This window comes from Balaenoptera borealis (genome assembly GCF_965194805.1).
Source record: "Balaenoptera borealis genome assembly, chromosome: 3".
In the NCBI taxonomy this organism is placed as follows: domain Eukaryota; kingdom Metazoa; phylum Chordata; class Mammalia; order Artiodactyla; family Balaenopteridae; genus Balaenoptera; species Balaenoptera borealis.
The window spans coordinates 27,443,041-27,465,023 of NC_138866.1; the positions used below are offsets into that span (position 1 = coordinate 27,443,041).

At 44.6% G+C, this 21,983-nt stretch overlaps 1 protein-coding gene across 2 annotated transcripts; it reads right to left on the reverse strand.

The window, feature by feature from the left end:
• Positions 1-522: 522 nt before the first annotated feature.
• DLST (dihydrolipoamide S-succinyltransferase) lies at positions 523-20,802 on the reverse strand. 2 transcript variants are annotated; one of them, XM_082383927.1, is made up of 15 exons: positions 20,367-20,516; positions 19,756-19,789; positions 16,787-16,835; positions 14,030-14,085; positions 13,816-13,890; positions 13,529-13,584; positions 12,918-13,029; positions 11,264-11,419; positions 10,809-10,885; positions 8,898-8,995; positions 5,628-5,758; positions 4,136-4,209; positions 3,743-3,826; positions 3,170-3,337; positions 523-2,138 (listed from the first exon to the last, which is right to left on the reverse strand). In XM_082383927.1, exons 1-15 carry the CDS (start codon positions 20,427-20,429, stop codon positions 2,004-2,006), a joined length of 1,368 nt encoding a protein of 455 aa, XP_082240053.1. In that variant the 5' UTR covers positions 20,430-20,516; the 3' UTR covers positions 523-2,003. The 2 variants fall into 2 exon arrangements, with proteins under 2 accessions (XP_082240053.1, XP_082240052.1); XM_082383926.1 differs by lacking the exon at positions 16,787-16,835 and having other exon boundaries at positions 20,367-20,802.
• Between the last annotated feature and the right edge of the window lie 1,181 nt (positions 20,803-21,983).

Below are 21,983 nucleotides of genomic sequence, written 5' to 3' on the forward strand. Positions count from 1 at the left end.
GTGACAGACCTTCACATAAAGATGGTATCACCGCAAGCAACATCAGCAGGCAGGGGCTGCGTGTGGAAAAGCCAGGCTGAGTTCAAGCCTGGACACCATCAAGCCTATCACACGTAGTCAGCGCAGATTAGCTCTCAACCCCGTCCACTCGCCCTCACAGACCACTTGCTCCTAGGAGGTGATCTACCCTCATTTGTTCAAATCAACCTTGAGCATCTGGCTACCCACATGGCAATCAAGTGCAAAAGGCGAAACCATGTTGCTCCACCACTCCATCCATCCCAGAAATAATGCAAGGCGCCTCCAAAATGTAAATGTCTGTTGGTGTTTGAAGGGGCTTCACGCAGGTGAGAACCAGTTTCTCTTCAACAGTGTGGCTTGCCAGGCTCACCAGGCTCGAGGAAGGAAGCCAGGGCACTTTTCTGGATGGCAGGGACGTCACGTGGCTTTCAGTGCTATGACAGTTACAGTGCTGGAGACTTGTACAACCTCAGTAACCAAAAGAAGCACAGAAGCAGGAACCCTGTTTGCGAACATTTGCCCTTTAATTTGCAGTTAAAATCAGTTTCTTTAAATATTTTAGTTACAAGTTCTGAATAGTGAAGACGTAGGAGATGCTGCAGGCACTCAGTACTGGCTCCCACCCCCTCCCCCTCCCCCAACCCCCAGGCCTTGCTTCTTCGCTCAAAATACAAATGGGCACCCTGCACTAAATAAACAGCTCCCTGTGTCAAGTGTCAAGTGTCAGCAGCCTCAGGCCTGGATGCAGTTGGATACGAAGCGATGAAGCCCAGTAGCTTTCATGACAAGACGTGTGCATTTAACCATGCTCCGAAGAATTCCAATGATTGTGCCCAGACCCAAGGCAGTACCTCAAAGGTGACATCGGCCATTTCCCCACTGTGTACTAGCATCTTGGGCTGGTTTCCACCACAATCCGTCCTCTCCCAGACCTGTGTTCTGTGGAGGAAGAGCTAAGGCTCTCTGCTCCCTAAGGGCCATGATACAGGAAGGAACAGAACTGCCTCTTCAGCCCACAGGCTTAAACCAATGGAATTTAAAAGCTCAAGACAATGTGAGCCAGTCCACAGGATGCCTCCTTCACTCCAATCTCTACCAGGCGCCATCCAGCCCTTGGTTGTGACACGCTGTGTCTCACTGCCAAGATGTGCTAGAATCCGCTCTAGATGAGAATAATGTGGTAGAATGGTCCCAGTGGTCTGGAAAGGTCGGCACGACCACAGCTGGGAGTGCTTGTGCCAAAATGGGTCTTCCTGGTACAAAGCTATGACGGAGAGTGTGAGGGCAGGCCTGGGCTCTGCTCCAGTCTCATTTATAACCTCTGACCTCAGAATCTGTCCTCCCCCCTCAACACTGCCTACCCATCCCCTGCCCCTCCAGATCCCCCAGCCTGTGCTTCCTGGAAGAGGTAGAAGAGGCAGCTTGAAGTCAGTGACAGCTGAGAATGAAGACGCCATTTAAGAAGCAAAGCAGCTCCTCCTGGCCTGTGGTCAATACCTCCACACGGGTGGAACTGAGTACGGACGTGCACAGCCAGGACAGAGGCTGCTCCGAGCTTGGGAGGCACAGCACCCTCCTAGGCGTCTCTGGAGAACAGACTTTCAAGAGACAGAAACTTAATCACACGGTCCCCGGCAGTTTCCCTATGGTATACTGGATGGGGGAGAAGTAAAATCATCTCTGCGGGGGGCTAATGGAGAAATGCAGGAATATTAATGAGCATCCATTAAGGCTCTCTCTCCCTCAAGCCTAAGGAAATCAGATATTCGAGTGTAAGAGAACGGTGCAGAGAGGGAGAGAGCCTGGCAGGAACACCAAGAAGAGACCTGTGACTGCTGGTTACATAGTGCCCTGGTTTCCTTGCTTGAGAACAACAGCATATGCCTGTCTGTCACCAGGCTAAGCTGGGGCCCGTGAGGGGACAGGGAGAAGACTGGTTTTCAGTTCCTGCATGGTTGATGTGGAGGGCGCATGGCTTCCTCCTACAGGTCCAATAGGAGGACTCTGGGATCCTCTACCGCTGCCTTGATTTTGCGGAGGAAAGTCACGGCCTCTCTGCCATCGATCAGCCGGTGATCATACGTCAGGGCCACGTACATCATGGGCCGCACCTCCACCTACAAAGAGAGGTCGACAGGTTTGTCTGCAGCGGGGCAGAGACAGCCCAGATGAAAGGGGAGATGACAAAGCACAGCCCATAGTTAAGTTCCCAGTTGCAGAGCCTTTCCTACTTTGCTTTGTTGCTTCTGGATACTTACAGTATATTCAAAGACCAAGCCCTGCCCTGAGTGCAAAGCTCCCACACTCAAAAACAAAGCTTAACCCAAGAAAATAGGAGTCTCCTTACAACTGCCTTTAAAAAAACAAAACAAAACAAAACACCATGCTCTGCCCTCTCACTTGTCTGCTGTCTACAGGGAAGTTCCTCTTCAGTTCTGGCTGCCTGCAGTTTCTTCTTTGGGGTTATAATAACAAAAAAAATTTTTTTTTAACCTGGGGTCCACAAATTCTCTGAAACTCTATGCAAAGTTGGGTGTATGAGCATTTTCAGGGAAGATCTATGATTTTTAGATTGAAAAAGGAGTTAGTGACCCAAAAAGGTTCTAAACACAGGAGTCCCAGAAAACATTTTCCTACCAACATATCTTTCAGGGCCAGCTCAAGACCCTTTGCCCTCATTCCGTGAACTCCCAGAAAACCTCTAAGCCTCATCATTACAACTCGGCAGCTTGTAGATGGCTCTGCCCTGCTGTCCTCTGTTCCCCAGGAGCAAGGACCATGTCTTCAACTGTATCCCCACCACACTCTCTACAGCACCTAGAGAATGAAGCCTGTTGACTAGTCCCAGATGAAGGAGCAAGCTTTCTCAGCTCAAAGGTTCTCAAACTTTAACGTGCATCAGAATCATCTGTACTTTCTGCTTCACTAGGTCTCGGAAGGGGTCCAAGAATTTGCATTTCCAACAAGTTCCCAGGTGCTGCTACTCCACACACAATTTAAGAACCAGTGCCTCAGCTAGTAATTAGAAACTAGGAGATGCAACTTATGCCTGAAATTATAGCAAATCCTTTATAATGAGCATCTAGTTAGATAGACTTCCCTCTCCTTATCGCCTAGCTGCTAGGACATTAATGGTGATGGTTCCTACCTTGCCTCCCACGACCACTGGCCTATCAAAGATGGCATGCATGCCCAGGATGGCAGACTGAGGGGGGTTGATGATGGGCGTTCCAAGGAGCGAGCCAAAAACGCCTCCGTTGCTGATGGTGAAAGTACCACCATCCATATCTTCAATGGCAAGTTCATTCTTCCGGGCCTAAAAACAGATTTTATAATTGAAAAGTAAGGTCAACCCAGCTTTCTTCACCTAAAGGAAGTCCAGAAGGCCCATATCTGAGATCAACGATCCAAGGTCTAGCTTTAACACGAAAGCATTCAGCTGAGATGCCTATGACTAATGCTCCACCAGGGGAAAGGACTTCAGAATCTTTTCTTTTCCGAGCAGGTTTCATCTGATGAGCTCTTCAGTCATAAGAGCAGGATAAGCTCCACCAGGTAGCTGTACTTCAGCTCTCGCTTGTGACTGCCATTCGCAGGGGCCACGCACTCCTTTCAGAACAAAGTGAGGCTCCAGCTCCCTGAGCACCGCTCACTGGCCCAGCCTTCCCCAGGCTCTCTTCCCTGACCTGCCCAGCAGCTCACGCTATCCTTTCTATTTTACCTTCTCTCCCAGTTCACCGATGGTTCGCTCAATATCAGCATAATTCATAGTTTCCACATTCCTGATGACGGGAACCACCAGACCCTGATGAGAGTGAGAAGTTCTTTTCAGTTGCAAATTAATAGCACCCTTTATAGCTATAACTCTCTTGATTCAAGCCTATGGTCTCCCCTCCCGTAGAATATCTTAGTTACTCAACGTGATTAACAGAGTCTAAAATATTTAGGCTTGCCAGAGATAGAAGAACGTGGTATGGTCAAAAACAGGTTACTCTTCTAGTAACTCCCTTCTAAAAAGACAGAATTACAGGAAAGATCTCTCCCAGGGGTCTGCTTCTTCACACAGGTAAGGAGAGAGTCAAAGATCAGAGCTCCACTTCTTGCCCCAACATACCCGAGGCGTGGCCACTGCAACGCTGATGTCAATATAATCCCTATACACCACCTCTTTGGTTGTATCGTCAATCACTATGAGAGAGAAAACACACATTACATACAACTCCCCAGGCCTAGGCTAGTGAGGAAAAATTTGCATTAACAGAGGAAAAATCCACGGTGCTTGGTACAGTGTGGGCTGACCAACTAGCACAAAAACTACCGCATTACAAGTGGCAGCTGACACTCCTCTTACTCCCATGCCAGCCAACTGTAACTTCTCCCAAGTGCCCTAAGCATGAGCACAGGAGCATTCGTTTCCTTGGCAGCCCTCAGAGGGCTCAATACACAGGCTAACACAGGATAAGTATGTGCCAAAGTTCTTGTTAGCCAGCTCTACTCCAGCCCTCCCTTAGCTAACGGCAGGTTTAAAAAGTGCTCCCCAAAAGGGCAAATTAGTAAAGGAAGTGGAAGTGGGGGGATGGGGATGCTGCCCGTTCTGCTGCCCACTCTCAACAAGGAGGCAAGCCTCTTTCTAGAAGACTCGGTAGGAAGCAGGGTGGTCTGGCTTCAATATGCTAGCCTGAGAGAGCAAACCAGCAGCTAACAATTTAGGTCTGGTGCTCATGAGAAAATACAGGCTTGGGAATCTTTTCCATAGAAAGTCTGCATTGTATTACAGATAAGACACCCCGGAAAAGCATGTAAAGTGAGAAAGAGGTCAGGGGAACTCTGAGAAATGCCTACATGTATGTGTAGGCAGAAGAGATGGAGAGAGTCATCAGGAAGCATAAGAAGAACGGAAGAAATAAAGAGATACACATTGGGGTGAAACAAAGCCCTTCCACCTACCTTAGGGCACACCACTTGGCGGAAGGGACTAGGACTTCTATTTCTAGATCTTTAGGGACCTTGCACTGCTGAGGGTTGCAGAAGTGCCACTGTCCTCTCTAATCTTCCAGGGAACAGAGAATTGTCTCAATGAGAAAGAGAACTGCTTGTTAGGTCAACATTCCAATGACGTAGGTGAGCAAAAAGTAAGGAAAATGGGCACCAAGTCCAGGAAAGAGGGGCCAAGCCCAAGGCCTCCCAATGAGGTCCACTGACCAGAAATCAAAGGTCACCCTGGAGCTATGCCAGGTGTAAGAGTCAGGTCCCAAGATAACAGGGCTTGTGGGAGGGTGGGCATCAGCCAGAACACAAGTCTCCACACTGACATGCGAAGCCTGGATTGCTGGGCTGGCTCAGAACTGCCTGTTGCCACAGCAGCTGCCAAGCTATGCACTGTGAAGAGAACCTGTTCTGTCCAGCTAGTGTGGAGGAAGTAATCATGATGCCCATTTGGGAAGGTGAGTCAAGAAATCCCCAGGGAAGGTACTCAATTTTTCACACGTATGAAATAAGAAGCCTTAGTCTGTCGACCGCCGTCTTTGTGTCTGTGTGTGGGAGCAGGTCTGTGTTTACATGCACACCTCCCAGGACCTCTGTGATTCCAGCCACCACAAACTCACCTGCATTTACAACAGGCTGCTCCTGCAAGGCAAAGGCTGAGGCCTTCACGAATGCCGACATGAAGCCTAGTTTGAGGTTATGTTTCTTCAGAAAAGCATCTTTGTGCCGAGCCCTCATCTCCTGGATGTTACTGCAAAAACACATTACAAAACAAACTGACCACAAAAGAAGCCTCAATTCTGACTTTCATACTGGTTTCTAACTCCGTGTACACAGTTGGGTAAGCTTTTTTCCCTTACTGTGGACCATCTACCTAAGTTCAAGTTTTGAAATAGTCCACTAGAGGTCAACACAATAACTTTATTCCTTTACAAAACCTGGACCCAAAGGAATCGGATCCAATCCGTCTTTAAGGTAGATTGAGCCCTTTACAGGGCTCCTTCATGTTCCAGAAGTCAAAGATTTCAGTTACAGACAATATGAACGAGAGCTCGTACAGCACACCAACACCCTCACCCTGGACAAGAAAGTGACTTCCAGCTACACTAAAATCATGAGCCATCTACCCCGAAAAAAGTTTTTTTTTAAGCATAAACAAAGTCCGCAAAATAAGCACCATTCTTTTTATCTCTGTTTGATTTATTTTCAAAATACCACCAAACCTGATTATGACTTCCTTGTGACATTCCTCCTGTCTCCTAACTACTGAAGACAAAAAAAACCCCCAAAGCCCCACAGGTGCATGGGCTTCATGTGCGCAACAGCAGTCATGACTATCTGTGGACGGGTATAATCCAGTGTTGTTCTAGGCTCATGAGAAAGTCAGTAGATTCATTCACCTCCCCAGAGTTAGCAGTTCCATCCACTTGTTCCTTCAAACAGGTACTAACACCCACCACACGTGGGGGTCAATGCAGGGCACCAAGATATAAAGATAATAAAGACACAATTCCTGCTCTTAAGATTAGTTTGATGGACGTGGTTTCCCCGGTATTTAGAAAAGTGACCATGTGCGGACCTAAGCTTTTTAAAGTACAAGCAGCAAGGCCCCTGAGAAGCCTTTGCAAGGTGACCAGTCTTTGTTCCTTCAGGGCTGGTTTTTCACATACATACAACACATGTGCAACAGAGTTAGTGGGAAATGGCTTTCCCATCATTTTGCTGCAGAAACCTCTGTATTTATGCAAATACAGTTCCGTGATGGAAATCGAATTTAACTTTATCTTAGGCCCAAATGCTCAGTTCTCCCTTTCTCTCTATAATGGCCTAATTTGACATTAGCACGAAAGATAAGATGATATAACTTTAACTCCCCCCTTTAGACCTTTTGTTTTTTAAAAGGGAAGTTTTCCTAGGGGGACTGATTGGTTTTAAAATGTTTGTTTTCCTGAGTCTAACCTCATTTAGTGCTAGGATTACCACCCTAAAGACATTACTGGTTCCCAAGACACAAGAGCTGCAGAAGACGGAAAGAGAAGTGATAAATATCTCTGCTCTCAAAACTGCCCAAATGCTATTGTCTGGTCATTAAGTAGTTTCTATTTCAGAGCTCTGCCCTTGTAGGCAGAGGCTGGGACAACAGGGGAGAGGAGAAGGTCTCAGAAAGGCCCCTTATGGGTTAGCTGATCAGCGCCAAGACCCAAAGGGCACTCAATCTAAACCAGATTACTGACTGCAGTAAGACCCCAGGCCATCATTAAGTGACACTTCGATTAGCTGCTGAAAGGAGATCCAGCTATTGTACTTACCTTCAATCAAAGCTGTTGGGTCAACTGCATCTTTCAAGGCCACAAATATTTACATGTTGTGTCTTAAGGAATTGGGTAGAATTTCAAAGCCCAATTCGATTTGTGTACAATTTGGCCCTAATGCACTGAAACATAAGCTGCAGCCCTTGTGATTCATTAGTCAAGGTCCTTCCCTACATCCTATGGAGAGGAGAGAAATCTTTGGCTTGAATGACATCCAGTCTTTTGGGAAGCTTCACAATAGAATGTATGACGTCTAGTGAAATGGGCCACAGGGCCCTACTCTGTGAGTGCCACAGCACACTCCCCTCTCTACACTTCTCAGACCCCTTCCAAAGGAGACCAATTTCCTTAACGAAACGTAGATTCACAGACTAAACACTTCGGACAACAATAAAAAACAAAGAGATGACCTGAAGACTTGATGATTTTACCTCCTGTATTAACTATGAACTCTTACCCTGGCACTTAAAACAATCTGAAGTATGGATCCAACTTTCTTTACCATTCTTTCCTACACATATTTCTCACAGCGATTGTTTCTCAAATGTGCCATGTACTTTCCTGTCTGTGCCAGGTCCATATTGTTAACATCTTCTGGAATGACCTTCCTCCACTATGTCAAAATGCTAGTCGTTCTTTAAGGTCTATTAAAAATCTCTTTCCTCCAGGAAGCCTTTCCTGATCCCTACCTCCACCCTGCCACCTCAAAAACAAATGATCTCATCCTCTTCTCCACTTCATACGTTTTGTATCCTCCTGATACTGATACTAGAGATTTTACTTCCTATTTATCCAAGCAAGACGGTAGATCTATGAGGGTAAGGGCTCTTTTTCACTCATCTTTGCATCCCCCTCAAACATAGTGTAATATCTTGTGCACAGTAAGCACTCAAAAACTGTTTGCTGACTTTAACTACATTCTCTTCCCTACAGTCCTGACACCTATAAACATCAAAGTCTTGAAGAAGATAAGTGAGTCAACGATTAGCTCACTACTGAAATGGGTATACTGAATTAGCCCCTTTGGTTAATTCTGAGGTATTTCTTTAAAAGCACAACTTACTTCCCATTTCATTATCAAAGCTGGGAAAGGTGAAAGATACGAAAAGCCCATGCCTTTCCACCCACTCAATTCTGAGTCGCTTAGGAACATACATAAGGAGCAGTCACAGTGAGAAGGAAGCAGGGCATGGTGCCTGACTCTGGGCATGCTGTCAAGTGATTCTGTATCCCTAGGGGAGCCTTGTCAGCCTGGATGCCCCATCTCTTACTTGTCAGCTCGACAGTAGTCATTAGAGTTTAAGACTATTACCAGCCTCGTTTATCAGAAATCACAAGATTCAGGTATAAAAGTAAAAGGCTAAGTTTTTTAGGTCACAGAGGAGGCAGGCACAGTATTAGGAAAGTCGATTAGAGAGTGAAATCAGTGGGTCACTATGTATAAGTCAACAAGCACTGCAAAGAAGTACTTCTTTCCTGTTAAGTTAGTTTTGGAATCAGCACTAGGTTGGGACTTGGGCAAGTTCAAGTGTTCTCCAAGAAAATGGGCACAGGGAGGAAGAGGACTAGAGCGCTCACCTCATGTCAATCTCATTGAAAGTGGTAAGCATTGCGCAGGTATTCTGAGCCTCCTTCAGACGCTGGGCGATGCGCTGCCGCATCCTATTCATTTTCTCCTGAAAGGGAAAGTGGGACAAGCATTGACCACCTGGTCTCTCTGGACTTAACCCTTCGCACTTAGTCTGAGGGAGCACTGGGCTTGCTAGGAGTGGATAAAGACACACTGTAGTATCTAAATACAGGGAGAGATCCAGGCTTCCTCTTTCCTGTGGTGGCCTTGCTCCTCTGAGCAAGAACAAGGAAACACGGATACAAACTACCCACTCAGATGTGCCTGAAGTTTGACCAAGAATAGAGGCCTACAACAAACACATGAAAAGATGCTCAACATCACTAATCATTAGAGAAATGCAAATCAAAACTACAATGAGGTATCACCTCACACTAGTCAGAATGGCCATCATCAAAAAATCTACAAACAATAAATGCTGGAGAGGGTGTGGAGAAAAGGGAACCCTCTTGCACTGTTGGTGGGAATGTAAATTGATACAACCACTATGGAGAACAGTATGGAAGTTCCTTAAAAAACTAACAATAGAACTATGATATGACCCAGCAATCTCAATACTGGGCATATACCCTGAGAAAACCATAATTCAAAAAGAGTCATGTACCACATGTTCACTGCAGCACTATTTACAATAGCCAGGACATGGAAGCAACCTGAGTGTCCACCGACAGATGAATGGATAAAGAAGATGTGGCACATATATACAATGGAATATTACTCAGCCATAAAAAGAAATGAAATTGAGTTATTTGTAGTGAGGTGGATGGACCTAGAGTCTGTCGTACAGAGTGAAGTCAGAAAGAGAAAAACAAATACCGTATGCTAACACATATATATGGAATCTAAAAATAAATGGTTCTGATGACCCTAGGGGCAGGACAGGAGTAAAGACGCAGATGTAGAGAATGGACTTGAGGACACGAGGAGGGGGAAGGGTAAGCTGAGAAGAAGTGAGAGAGTGGCATGGACATATATACACTACCAAATGTAAAACAGATAGCTAGTGGGAAGCAGCCGCATAGCACAGGGAGATCAGCTCGGTGCTTTGTGACCACCTAGAGGGGTGGGATGAGGGTGGGAGGGAGACGCAAGAGGGAGGGGATATGGGGATATACGTATATGTATAGCTGATTCACTTTGTTATACAGCAGAAACTAACACAACATTGTAAAGCAGTTATACTCCAATAAAGATGTTTAAAAAAAAAAAAAAAGAATAGAGGCCTAGGATATGGTTTGATTTAAAAATCAAAACCAATTTATGGAAGAGTGTGGGGTAGGGCTAGCCAGCCCAAGAGTCACTGCAGAAAGGGAAATTTCTGGTAATAAAGACTTGCATGAGAATAGCTACTTGTGGAATGGCAACTCAGAAGCAACAAACTTCTGAGGCTATAGTATTTTTAGGAGGTATTCTCAGGCAGAGGAACCCACTCTCTTGACCATACTTCCTTGAGGTTTTATGTCTGCTCCTGACTGCCACTGGGTAGCCCTCAGCTAAGTATCCCGAAGTATAGGAATAGAGCTCACTAAACCACCTCTCTGAAGTAGGTGTTATCGTGGGAGGGAGGGGATGCGTCACTAGGCTACCACCCCCTGCGTATATCTTACTCACCCACAGCATTTCGCTGGTAGCATAACACAGTGGGAAAAACCAATGGACAAGTGTTCAGAAGACCTCTGGTTCTAGTCCTGTCATTTGACAGTCATGTCACTGAACAAGTCGCGCCCTAAACTCAATTTCCTTGTCAAGGCCAAGGGAATCAGCTGCCAGCCATTCAAAGGTAGGCAGAGCATACCCACTCCATTAATCTCAGCACTGCCCCTCAGCTTCTTTCTTGGAAGTGGTCCTCAGAGACTTACCCGATGTTCTGAACGCAGACCTGTGCCAGCTCCTGGCTCAGCTACTGGCGGGGCAGCAGTGGGTTTTACAGCAGACACTGAAAATGAAGAAAGGGTACACTGCATCAGAAAATGAGAAACATTTACTTGAGTACATGCCAGTGTTTTCATACTGTACTGTCACTTAACCTTCAAGATATGCTGAGGTGTATTAGTATCATTCCTACTTCACGAACAAACAATCTGCTCAGAGAAGTTAAATAACTAGCCTAAAGTCACAGAGCTATACACTCAGCTATAAAGCTGAGATGCAAACCCTTTGTATCAGGTCTTCTGATACAAAGTCTAGAATTCTTTCTACAAAGCAGCCAATGGAGCCTGTTCAGAGCCATAATTAGTCTTAGACTGTGAGGGAACATGACATAAGATGAGATGTTGTTCTCCCACATAAACACACATGGGAGCCAGAGGCTTACCTGGTTTGCTAGTGAGAGGTTGTGAGGGCGAGGGCACTGGTGGCATCTGAGTGGGTATAGATGCTGCAGGGGGAGGAGGAACTGCCGATGCTGCAGGTTCTGCTTTTGGGGCTGCGGCAGCAGGAGCTTCGGCTGGCTTGGCCTTAGCAGGAGCAGCTGGAAAACAAGAAAAATAGATGCCATTGGCACTATCTGGAATGGAAAGCAACCAAATTGCAGATACTAAGTAGAATTTAGCAGCAAAAGCTCTATCTCCAATCAATTAACAAATGCTTCCTGAGTATGTGCTATACATGTAAGGCTTTGAGATACACAGAATGATTTAAGGCACTATGCTTCTATTCTCCAGGGCTCCTAGATGTCCTACATTAGATAACTGACTTAATTCAGCTGCCTTCCTGATTTCACAAATATCTACTGATCATCAAATTCAGCCAGTACTTTCAAAGCACCTACTAAAGTCCATGGTAATGTAAACTTCAAAGCAAAAGAAACCCAGGTAATTAAAGATGTTAAAATACACACATAAGAGCAACACCTTTCAGTTATGGTAATACTGATCGTCTCCTCTTCTATTTTAACATCACATGTGGGAGAATACTCTTAACTATTAAAAATTAAAAGTTTAAATAATCAAGGGCACATTTAGACTTAAGACTTCAAAGCATTTTATCTAGGATAACTCTTATAAACTAATGAGGTGGTCAAGCAATATAAATTCACTTTAAATATTTTTGATTTTACCAATTTGGACATCACATCTGGGTTTATATTTAAATTAGAAGAACATTCTCTTAAGGAATGATCAGAAGATGAAATTCTCCAACTAGAAGAATCAATCTTATCCCCTAGCCTTCTACTGTATGTTCTTTCCATTCTGGGCTTCTGGTCTTGCCCTGATCAATCATAACGATGCAATCTACCATCTTTCTGCTTAACTATCTTAACAATGAAAAAAATACTTTAGTAGTTACAGCATTTAATTAAGAATCAGAAAGTTCTTTTCTAATCTCTAATACTGACTGTAAGATCAGGTATGAATTCATTTCCTTATTTCTCATTTCTTCCCAAGAGAAATCTAACCCTCCCTAAAAAATGTTATGAGAGAACAGATGTGAAAAAACTACACCAAATTCTCTATAATAGACAGGATGAAATACTACTTCTCATTTTAGAAGAGTGGCTCCCAGCCCTGGCTGTGTATCAGAATCACTTGGAGAGCGTTAAAAACAACAACAACAATGAAAACTATGATAAGATAACCAGGATCTGAAAACCCCAGATTTAATATATCAGAATCCCTGGGACTCAGAATCTAGGCATTTGTATTATTTTTAAAGCCCCCATGTGACTCTGACGCCAGGGCTGGGGTGGGGGGAAATCACTGTCTTTAGAATCTTCTTCATTCCTATTTAAGAAAAAGGTCCAGCACAATAAAGAACAGAGTATTATGAGCTTTATTTTTTTAATACCCTTTTCTTCTAAAACTTGACATTTAAAGTTCACAATGTAAATAGCTCCCCTCTTACTGCCTCATAAAGGGCAGAGGGAATGCCAAATGGTCTTTGAGGTATCAAGGAATTAGTATATTATGCTCAGCCCCAGTTCCAAGGGGGAACACTGGAGACCTTGACAACCAGGAGAACTTCTTTACCGCCAGTTTTCCTGAGTGTGAAAAGAGGAGTGCCTCCTTCTACTTTTCCCCCATCAGGTACCAAAAGAGCTTCAATCATGCCATTTGCTGGTGATGGAACCTGCACAGACGTCTTGAAAAGAAGACAGATGGAGAAAGAGTCCAAATTTTTACTCAGCATTAGAAAATTAATTGTATAGAATCTCAAATGAGTCACAAGAGTTGCAACACAGATACACAAGACCCTGTATATAGAAACACCAAGGCCACACTTTCAGAGTAAGAGTAATCAATGTTACTGTGAAGATTCACCCTTTCTGTCCTTTCTCAGAACACTAAAGCAAGATTCAGTTAATGTGTTTCCAAGTGATACATAAAAACAACTGGAAACAGCTCACGCACACACACACACAAGCTATAAAACTAAAGCTATTAAAGTACATAGTGCATACACCTAGAACAATCTAAAATTAAACTTGTAATGTTTTCTTTTTAAATGAGCTATTCCAACAATTTTACAACTGAGGCAGTTAAAAATTATCTGTAACCAACAGTTAAGTCCCTGTTCCTTTCATTAGGTTAAGAAACCAAGGGGAGACCATGAAAAGTTGGCACTAATAGGACAAGCCTACCTTGTCAGTTTCAATCTCACAAACCACTTCATCTTCTGCAACTGTGTCTCCAACAGCTGAAAAGATAGTCAAAGGCTACCTCTTAGGGTGTGGGGGTGGGGAACCCTCCAGTAGCCACAAAATCCCCATTGGCAGGTGTGTTACAAGACCCCTTTCCTAAAGCCAGGGGAAAGTACACTGCATGTAAAGAAAAGGGTGGAGCCATAGGTTCCACTGATTATCGCGGGGATAAAGGGGACTTTTCAAAAGTATTTAAACTTAAGAAGTGAGAAGGCACTAAATCTTACCTTTCTCCCACCTGACATCCCCTTCTGTGACAGATTCTGCAAATGCTGGGGTTTTGACTGTAATCACATCATCCTCTAGGAAAAGAGGGGGGAAAAAAAATCACGTAGTCCACATTTCTCCTTTTTAATTTTTTTATTTAATTAAATTCAGTCAATTGTTGTTCTTCCCATTAAAACTCTATTCCCAATAAGGTAGGGAGCTGAAGGTACTTACTGCACACAGCTGTAGTTCTGAAAAAGCGAACACTGAAGTCACTATTGCTGTTAATGCTACAAAACAAACATAAAAGTAAACTCCTTTAACAGGTGATTCACTCACATTTTAGTCTAGATAAGGCACCACGGATCACCTTCCCTTTTTTATTTTCATTTTTTAAATTTTTATTGGAGTATAGTTGATTTACAATGTTGTGTTAGTTTCTGCTGTCAGCAAAGTGAATCAGTTACACATATACATATATCCACTTTTTTTAGATTCTTTCACCTTCCCTTTAAATCAGTGATTCTTGACTAGGAGTGCCCATCAGTGTTACCTGGGGAAACTTTTTCAAAGCATACATGTCTAGGCCCCATTCCCAGAGATTCTGACTCAGCAGGTCTAGAGCAAAGCCTGGATGACTTGGGTGCCTTAAACAGCGAGTCCCTTGGGTGAGTGAAATGTGCTGCAGTGAAATGCCAGCTCTCCCAGAACAGACCTATGTTTGGGTCTTTGAAGAAAAAGATAGCATCCTGGCCCTTTGCATACCCACCAAAAGGACTCAGCTTCCTGATGACATTTTTTCTTAACTAAATGCAAGTAAGATAAATTGTGTGCCCTCAGGGTACATGCCACTGTGCCACATACAACAGAATTTCTGTCCACATGATTATAGATTTATATAGGACAGCAAGATGAGACAGTTAACAAGTAAAACAAGGTGTTATATGCAAAACAAACAAACAAAACATCAAAAAACTCATATAGTATCTCCTAATCTGTTCTCTTGCCAGGAGGCAGCACATCAGTCCATTCTGGACTCATTCAAGAGGAACTTCAAAAGAGCAAGGTATTCTTTGATATGACACTGACTTTAAATAATGTAAACTGGAGAATGATATTACCTTGTATGCACAAAACCATTAATAGTGGTTATCACTGGAGAGTGGGAAACGTAGATATATATGGTATCTATGGTTATCTGTTACATACACACACATTTTGGAAGAGTGATTTGGACTGATGGGGACTTTCACTTTCTACACTTCAGGACTGTTTGAATATTCTACCATAAGCATCTTTATAATAGAAAAGATTTAAGTTGCCTTTTGATATTTTTATTTTTATAATTTCAAAATAATTATAAGGTCTATGTAAAATCAAGGGGAAAATTTATGTTATTAAAAAAATACAGAACACAAAGTGTTCTGCACCAAGTTTACAACCATGTATAGGTACATGTTTGTAGGCAAGAACTAACAGGTAATGTACAAATGCAGAGACTGCTCTTTGAGGACACCCGAGAACCTGGAGCACTGGCTGTCTCTGGGAAGAGAAACTTGGTGGCACCAGAGAACAGGAACAAATCTTCTCATGGACACTCTTTTTACTTCTGAACCATGTAAATGTATAAGCTATTAAATAAAAACATAAAGCCAGGGCTTCCCTGGTGGCACAGTGGTTGGGAATCTGCCTGCCAATGCAGGGGACACGGGTTCGAGCCCTGGTCTGGGAGGATCCCACATGCCGCGGAGCAACCGGGCCCATGAGCCACAACTGCTGAGCCTGAGCATCTGGAGCCTCTGCTCCGCAACAAGAGAGGCCGCGATAGTGAGAGGCCCGCGCACCGCGATGAAGAGTGGCCCCCACTCGCCGCAACTGGAGAAAGCCCTCGCACAGAAACGAAGACCCAACACAGCCAAAAATAAAAATAATAAATAAATAATAAATAAAAAATTAAAAAAAAAAAAAACAAAAAACAAAAACATAAAGCCAAAAATAGTTTTTCAATAAAAGATTTTTAAGTAAAATGGGTACCTTATTCAAGAAAAAAGACAATATACAACACAAAAACAGTTATTAGATTAATACCCTAACATGTGATCCTTATCCCTCAAAGTTTAGGGTATTTTAAAATAATTTACTTTTGAATAGTTATTTATTGTATTTATTGCATAGGATTTGTGGCTGCTCCACTTTTCATTTAAACTGCAGATGAGTAACACATTTTGAATCTCCCTAAATAACTTTTAAACTACAAACGTATTAGATGTTAACAGTAGAATACTTAGAAACAGCAAAAAGAACATTTACAATGGGATTATGCTTGTAATGCACAGTGAAGAAGGAGCCAATCTGCTCACCCTTCATTTTGAAGATCCTACCTGTAGAGAAAATAGCTTGACAGCTGCTCAACAAGTAACTAAAGAGCATCCTCTTACCACCACCCTGAAAATACTTGGAATGCAAAGTAGCATTAAGCAACATTCATAAGCAGAAGTTAATCTGAAACACACATGGGTGGCCTTTCTCCAAACTTTGCATTATGCAATAATAGCATTCCCTCTGAACTAGTCAAAGTCCCATGACTCAACTGACTAGTCTTTTGCTTTTACTGTTTCTAAAATGAGTAACTATGCAACCAAAAGGATGCTCTTAATCTCCACAATAAATGTAGCCTCCAGTCCTTCAGCTTCACTTGTATCCAACCAGAATATTTAGGAGCACCTTTCTATATCTATTCCCATAAAAAGAGGATTCCAGCTTCACTTTCATTATAATCTAAACACCTCAGGACAGACACACTCCTGGTCCAGCACTTAACATGGGGCTGAAGCTCAAGCACATGTCATAAATTAACATCAAGGTTAGGTAGAGGGACTCAACGTAACCAGCTTGATTACTAGGCTTGAAAGACAGTGAAGAAAGCAGATGGTTCAGCTGGTGTATTAAATACCCCATGTCCACATATCTGTGCTCCCCAGTGATACTTACACAATCTTCCTGCTGTCAGGGTAACCTGGTCCCTGACATAAGGAGATCCCTGCAAGAAACAAAACAACTCTTAACCAACAACTCTTTATCTTATACAGGATACCTGCTGGGAATGGAAAAGAAGTCTGTTCACCCCCTAACTCTGAGCTAGAACAGGATCAACAGCAGGCAACAACATAATCTTTATCACACAGAGTCCTGCTTCTTAAACTTTTCCACCATAGCAATAGTAATGGCAGGGATCAACAGGTATGTGGGACTTCGGGTGGGAATGGCTTTGAGGAAGAAAGGGGAGAATTCTATAATCTTATTTATCTTAAAACTCATAAACTTTCATTATCCCTTTATGTTTTCATAATAAAACGCTCTACTCCCCAAGACTTCAAATACAACTGAAGCTTGAAAAAGACACATGATGGCTTATCCTGTGACTACATATAGCCTAATCAGAGAAGCAGTGGGACTGTGTGATCTGAGTTTGTTTCCCTGGTTACTTAAAATGCACTGAGAAGGAAGTCTTGTTGCTTGAACCCCAGTAGCAAAGACTAGGCTACTTCAGGCCTAAGGTCTCCAGCTTGCTCTAGGACCGAGCAAATCATTGTCCCTCCTTTCAGTTTACTGTCTTCCTACACTCTTCCTGAGATCTTCCACTCTGGTCATACTCAACAAGGTGGGAGCTCCTTTCTGCCCCACCAATTGTCCTTATCACAGATAACTGCACTTCCTCAACTGACAACTAATGACTATATCTGCTTCGCCTGATTATATTCTTTCATGTGTCTTATTTTTTCAGATCTATTAACAACTCTTTCTGAACCACAGGCACGGTAAACACCAAATGGGAGACAATTCTCTCTTGTGCCCACCTCCTTACAAACACCCCCAGGGTTTCAGAGGCAAGTTAAGTCACCTCTATATCCAGTAACCAGTGACGTTGCAGTACAAATCCCAAACACAGCATGTATTTGAGCTAGAATGGTCAGCAGCCCTTACTGATTTTTGGAACCCTAACTCCAATTTAGAGTTCATCCTAAAGCAAGTTTCGTTTGTACAGCGTTTAAGAGTTTATAAAAAGCTTTCACATAATGACCTCATTTTGATTTTTGTGTCTCACAACTCCCTGAAGTGGAACGACCATCTGCCATTCCTCCCGTTTCATATATAAGCAGGGCTTCTGGAGGTTAAGTGACTAGCCCAAGGAGAAGCCCTGAACCACAACGCAAACCCCAAGTACAAGGCTCTTGCCAGTGTCCTGCCAATCTATAAAATGGAGAAAATGTTTACTGACATTTTCAAAATTCCAAGTTAAAAAGTTTATTACTGGGCTTCCGCTTCCCTGGTGGCGCAGTGGTTGAGAATCTGCCTGCCATTGCAGGGGACACGGGTTCGAGCCCTGGTCTGGGAAGATCCTACATGCCACGGAGCAGCTGGGCCCGTGAGCCACAACTACTGAGCCTGTGCGTCTGGAGCCTGTGCCCCGCAACTGGAGGGGCCGCGATAGTGAAAGGCCCGCGCACCGCAATGAAGAGTGGCCCCCGCTTGCCGCAACTAGAGAAAGCCCTCGCACGAACCGAAGACCCAACACAGCCAAAAATAAATAAATAAAGTAGCTATTTAAAAAAAAAAAAAAGTTTATTACTGAGAGTCCACTATGAGCGAACACTGTGCTAGGTGCCTATGATCTCATGACTCTTAGGATAAAGTCCAAAAACTTTCCAAATTCCTGTCCAGCCCTCCCAGACAGGCTTCCTTTCCATTTCTATGACCGGTCAAATATCTTCCTGCCTGAAAACCTTTGCACAAGCAATCCCCTTTGTTTAGAATATCGTTCTCCTGGCCAACTCCTGTGTATTCTTCAAGACTTGGCTTAAATGTCACTTCTTTGGGGAAGCCTTTACTGACGTTGCCACCACACTCTCCACCCTCCCAAGCCTGGCTACATCATCCCATCCTCTCATTACACTCCACTTCTCCTTTATAGTAATCACAATATAATTATGTCCTTAGGTATGCATAAATATATATTTGTTTTCTCTCCAGGTAGCCCCTAAGATCCTGGAGGGTAGAGACCACCTCTATCCCTGTCACGTAGCACACTGCCTGGCATGTAGTAAGAATTCAATAATCTGTTGATTATATGAGTAAATGATAACATGGTGGGTTAGGAGTTCGGGCTGAGGAGTAGGCAGACATGGCTTGACCAATAGTTGGCTGAGTGACCTTGGTCAAGGCACTTAACCTCTCATAGTCTTGAGTTACACATTTGTAAAATAGAGAAAACACTTCTTTTACTGTTTCTTGATGATTAACTGAAAAAATGCACAGAAAGCACTCAGAACAATGCCTGGCACCAGAATGCCCACAATAAGATCAACTCATTCAACAAATACTTATGCCACGCATATAAAAAATTGAGATAAAACCTAAATTCTCGCTAGTCTCTATGCCATCTTCTATCTCATGCCACTCTCTCCCTCAACTAAAATGCTCTGGGCAAATCACCCTTTTTCCAGTTCCAAAATACTGCCAAGCTCTTCCTTCCTCAGGGACTTTATACATGCTATTCCCTTTCTTTCTCCTGCTCTTCATCCGGCTGGCCTGTCACATCCTCTGGGTCACAGCTTTACTGTCCAGCTTCGTATGTTTCCTTCTCAGCATTTAACCAAGATTCATGATAGTTCACTTGTTTAGCAATTCACATTTTGTCTTTCCCACCATACTGTAAGCTCCAGGAGGGCGAGAACCCGTCACTGCTGTATCCCTTGTGAGGGCCCAGCATGGTGCCTGACACTCAGCGGATACTGTGTAGCTATGTGCCAAATGAATAAATGATAGCTGTTATTAAACAGCACCTGTTTCACTCCTATCTATCTGAACACGATGTGGAGAAACACAGACACCCCGATTTCCTCGCATACTGCTCTGCCCAGGAGGAGAGCATTTTAGGTGACGGCAAGGGCAGAACTTACCAGGCAGGGAACGTCTCCCTAGAGGGCAGTTCCCCTGTTGAGAAAAAAGACATTATCGACGTCACCCAAAACGAAAGGAGAGAAGAAACAGCTTTCTCTTTCAAGCACAGACTCAAAGCTGCCCAGGTGCCGGTGACAGGCGACTCTCATGACTCCAAAAGGTAAAGGCAACAGCCTGGGCGGGCTCTCAGTCCGTCAGCACACGGGGCCTGCCAAACTATCTCAACTTCCCAACCAGATTGATATCTACAGACTTTAACAGAGAGGAAACGGGCCCCCGGATCCCGTCGGGGCTTCCGCGGCGCCTCCTCCCGAACTCTGAGTCTCATGCGGGGGCGGGCGCGGCTCTAAGGCGGCTCCTCCGCCGGCGCGGAGGGTGGGGTCCAGCAGGGGACCGGGCGCCGGCTGTCTCGGGAAGGCGATGGGCCGCTGGGCTCCGCAAGACGGCCCCGAGAGCGACAGCGGCTCTGGGCCGCCCAGACCGCGGCCTCCGAGTCCCGGTGCCCTTGATCCCCGGCCTGGCCGGGGCACCACGCCCCTGTCCCCAAGCCGCCCGTCCGCCTGCCGGCGAGTTTCTCACCCGCCGGGGCCCCGGCCCGGCCGTACCATACCTTCTGGAAGGCGGAGAGCGAGCGGCTGAACGCCCGGGACACGAAGCGGGACCGGGACAGCATCGCGGCCGCAGCGGCTTCGGTGGTGGCGGAGGCGGCGGAGCGGAGGGCAGGCGGACACCGGAAATAGGGCCCGGCAACAACCGGAAGCGGGGCGGGCCGCAGCACCCGCCGCACGGGGAGGGGTGTTCGGAGCGAACCACTGGCTGGCGGGGGGAACCGACGGGCAGCGAGGAGCTGCCACCGCCTCAAGCCAGCTGTCCGCGCTGGTGAGGCTGCCGTGCTGCCAGCCGGCCGGGGCCGGTCCTCCCGAAGGTGCCCATCTGTCCTGGCACCCAGGGACACCGCGCCGTTCCTCCTCTGCACTACAGGAAAAGAGCCGAAGGCGGCATGGGCTTCGGACTCGGACCTTGGCAGACATGCCTGCCTGATCTTGCACTTGTGTGGCCTTGGGCAGGTGACATTGTCTTCCTAAGCCTCAGGTTCCTCAAATATTGAAAAAAGCAATAATCACTTTCCTCGCTCCCTAACCCCGGAACAAAGAAACGGAACCTCTAAGGGGCTCCCATTGCCCTTTAACCGAGCTGAAGATCTTCACCAAGTAGCCTTACTTCTGCATCCACATCTCCTGATCTTCCACAGTGCCAACTCAAACTGTCTCCAGCCGAGCTAATTGTTCCCCATACATCCTGTGCATTTTGGAGGCTGTTCATTTGTCACTCTACCCCTAGAATATAAAATCCATGAGATTAGGGACCTTGTCTGTCCTGTTCACTGATGTATCCCCAGCAATTTTTTAAAATTACAGTTTTGTTGCAATATAATTGACATGTAGCACTGTGTAAGTTTAAGATATACAGCATAATGACTTATGTGTATCATGAAGTGATCATCACAAAAAGTTTAGTGAACATCCGTTGTCTCATATAGGTACAAAATTAGAGAAATTAAAATAAAATTTTTTCTTGTGATGAGAACTCATGATTTATGCTCTTAAAAACTTTCATATATAACATACAGCAGTGTTAATCTATCATGTTGTGCGTTACATCCCTAGTACTTATTTATCTTATAACTGGAAGTTTATACCTTCATCCAATACCCCCACCTCCCTCACCTCTGGTAACCACAAATAAGATTTCTTTCTCTATGAGTTTGTTTGCTTGTTTTTGAAGTATAATGTATCCCCAGCACTTAGAACAGAGATTGTCACAGTTTAGGTGTGCAATAAATATTTGTGGGCTGAATTTGGGCCTCCCAGCTTTGGGCAGACCATGCTTCAGAGTGAAAGCAGGTAGCACTCCCTCTACTCTTTAGTTTATTCTCCCCTTAAAGCCCCAGGCCCCTGAGTATCCACTTTTATAGTTCGCCTTCCTAATAGCAAAGGTGTTCTATAAGCTTCGGTTTGAATTAAGAATGAATGAATGAATGAGCCACTTGGTGCCTACTCATGTTGGTTTCTTTAGCTGAGTCTTCTTGCCTGATCCTTAGGAGCTTTATGATGCCTTCACTCACCCAAACCCTGAAAGCACTTCCACTGCAATTCTGGAGGGATAAGCAGAAGCCCTAACTTTAAATAGAGAAAACATCCTTGCCCTGCAGCTGCCCCTGATCAAG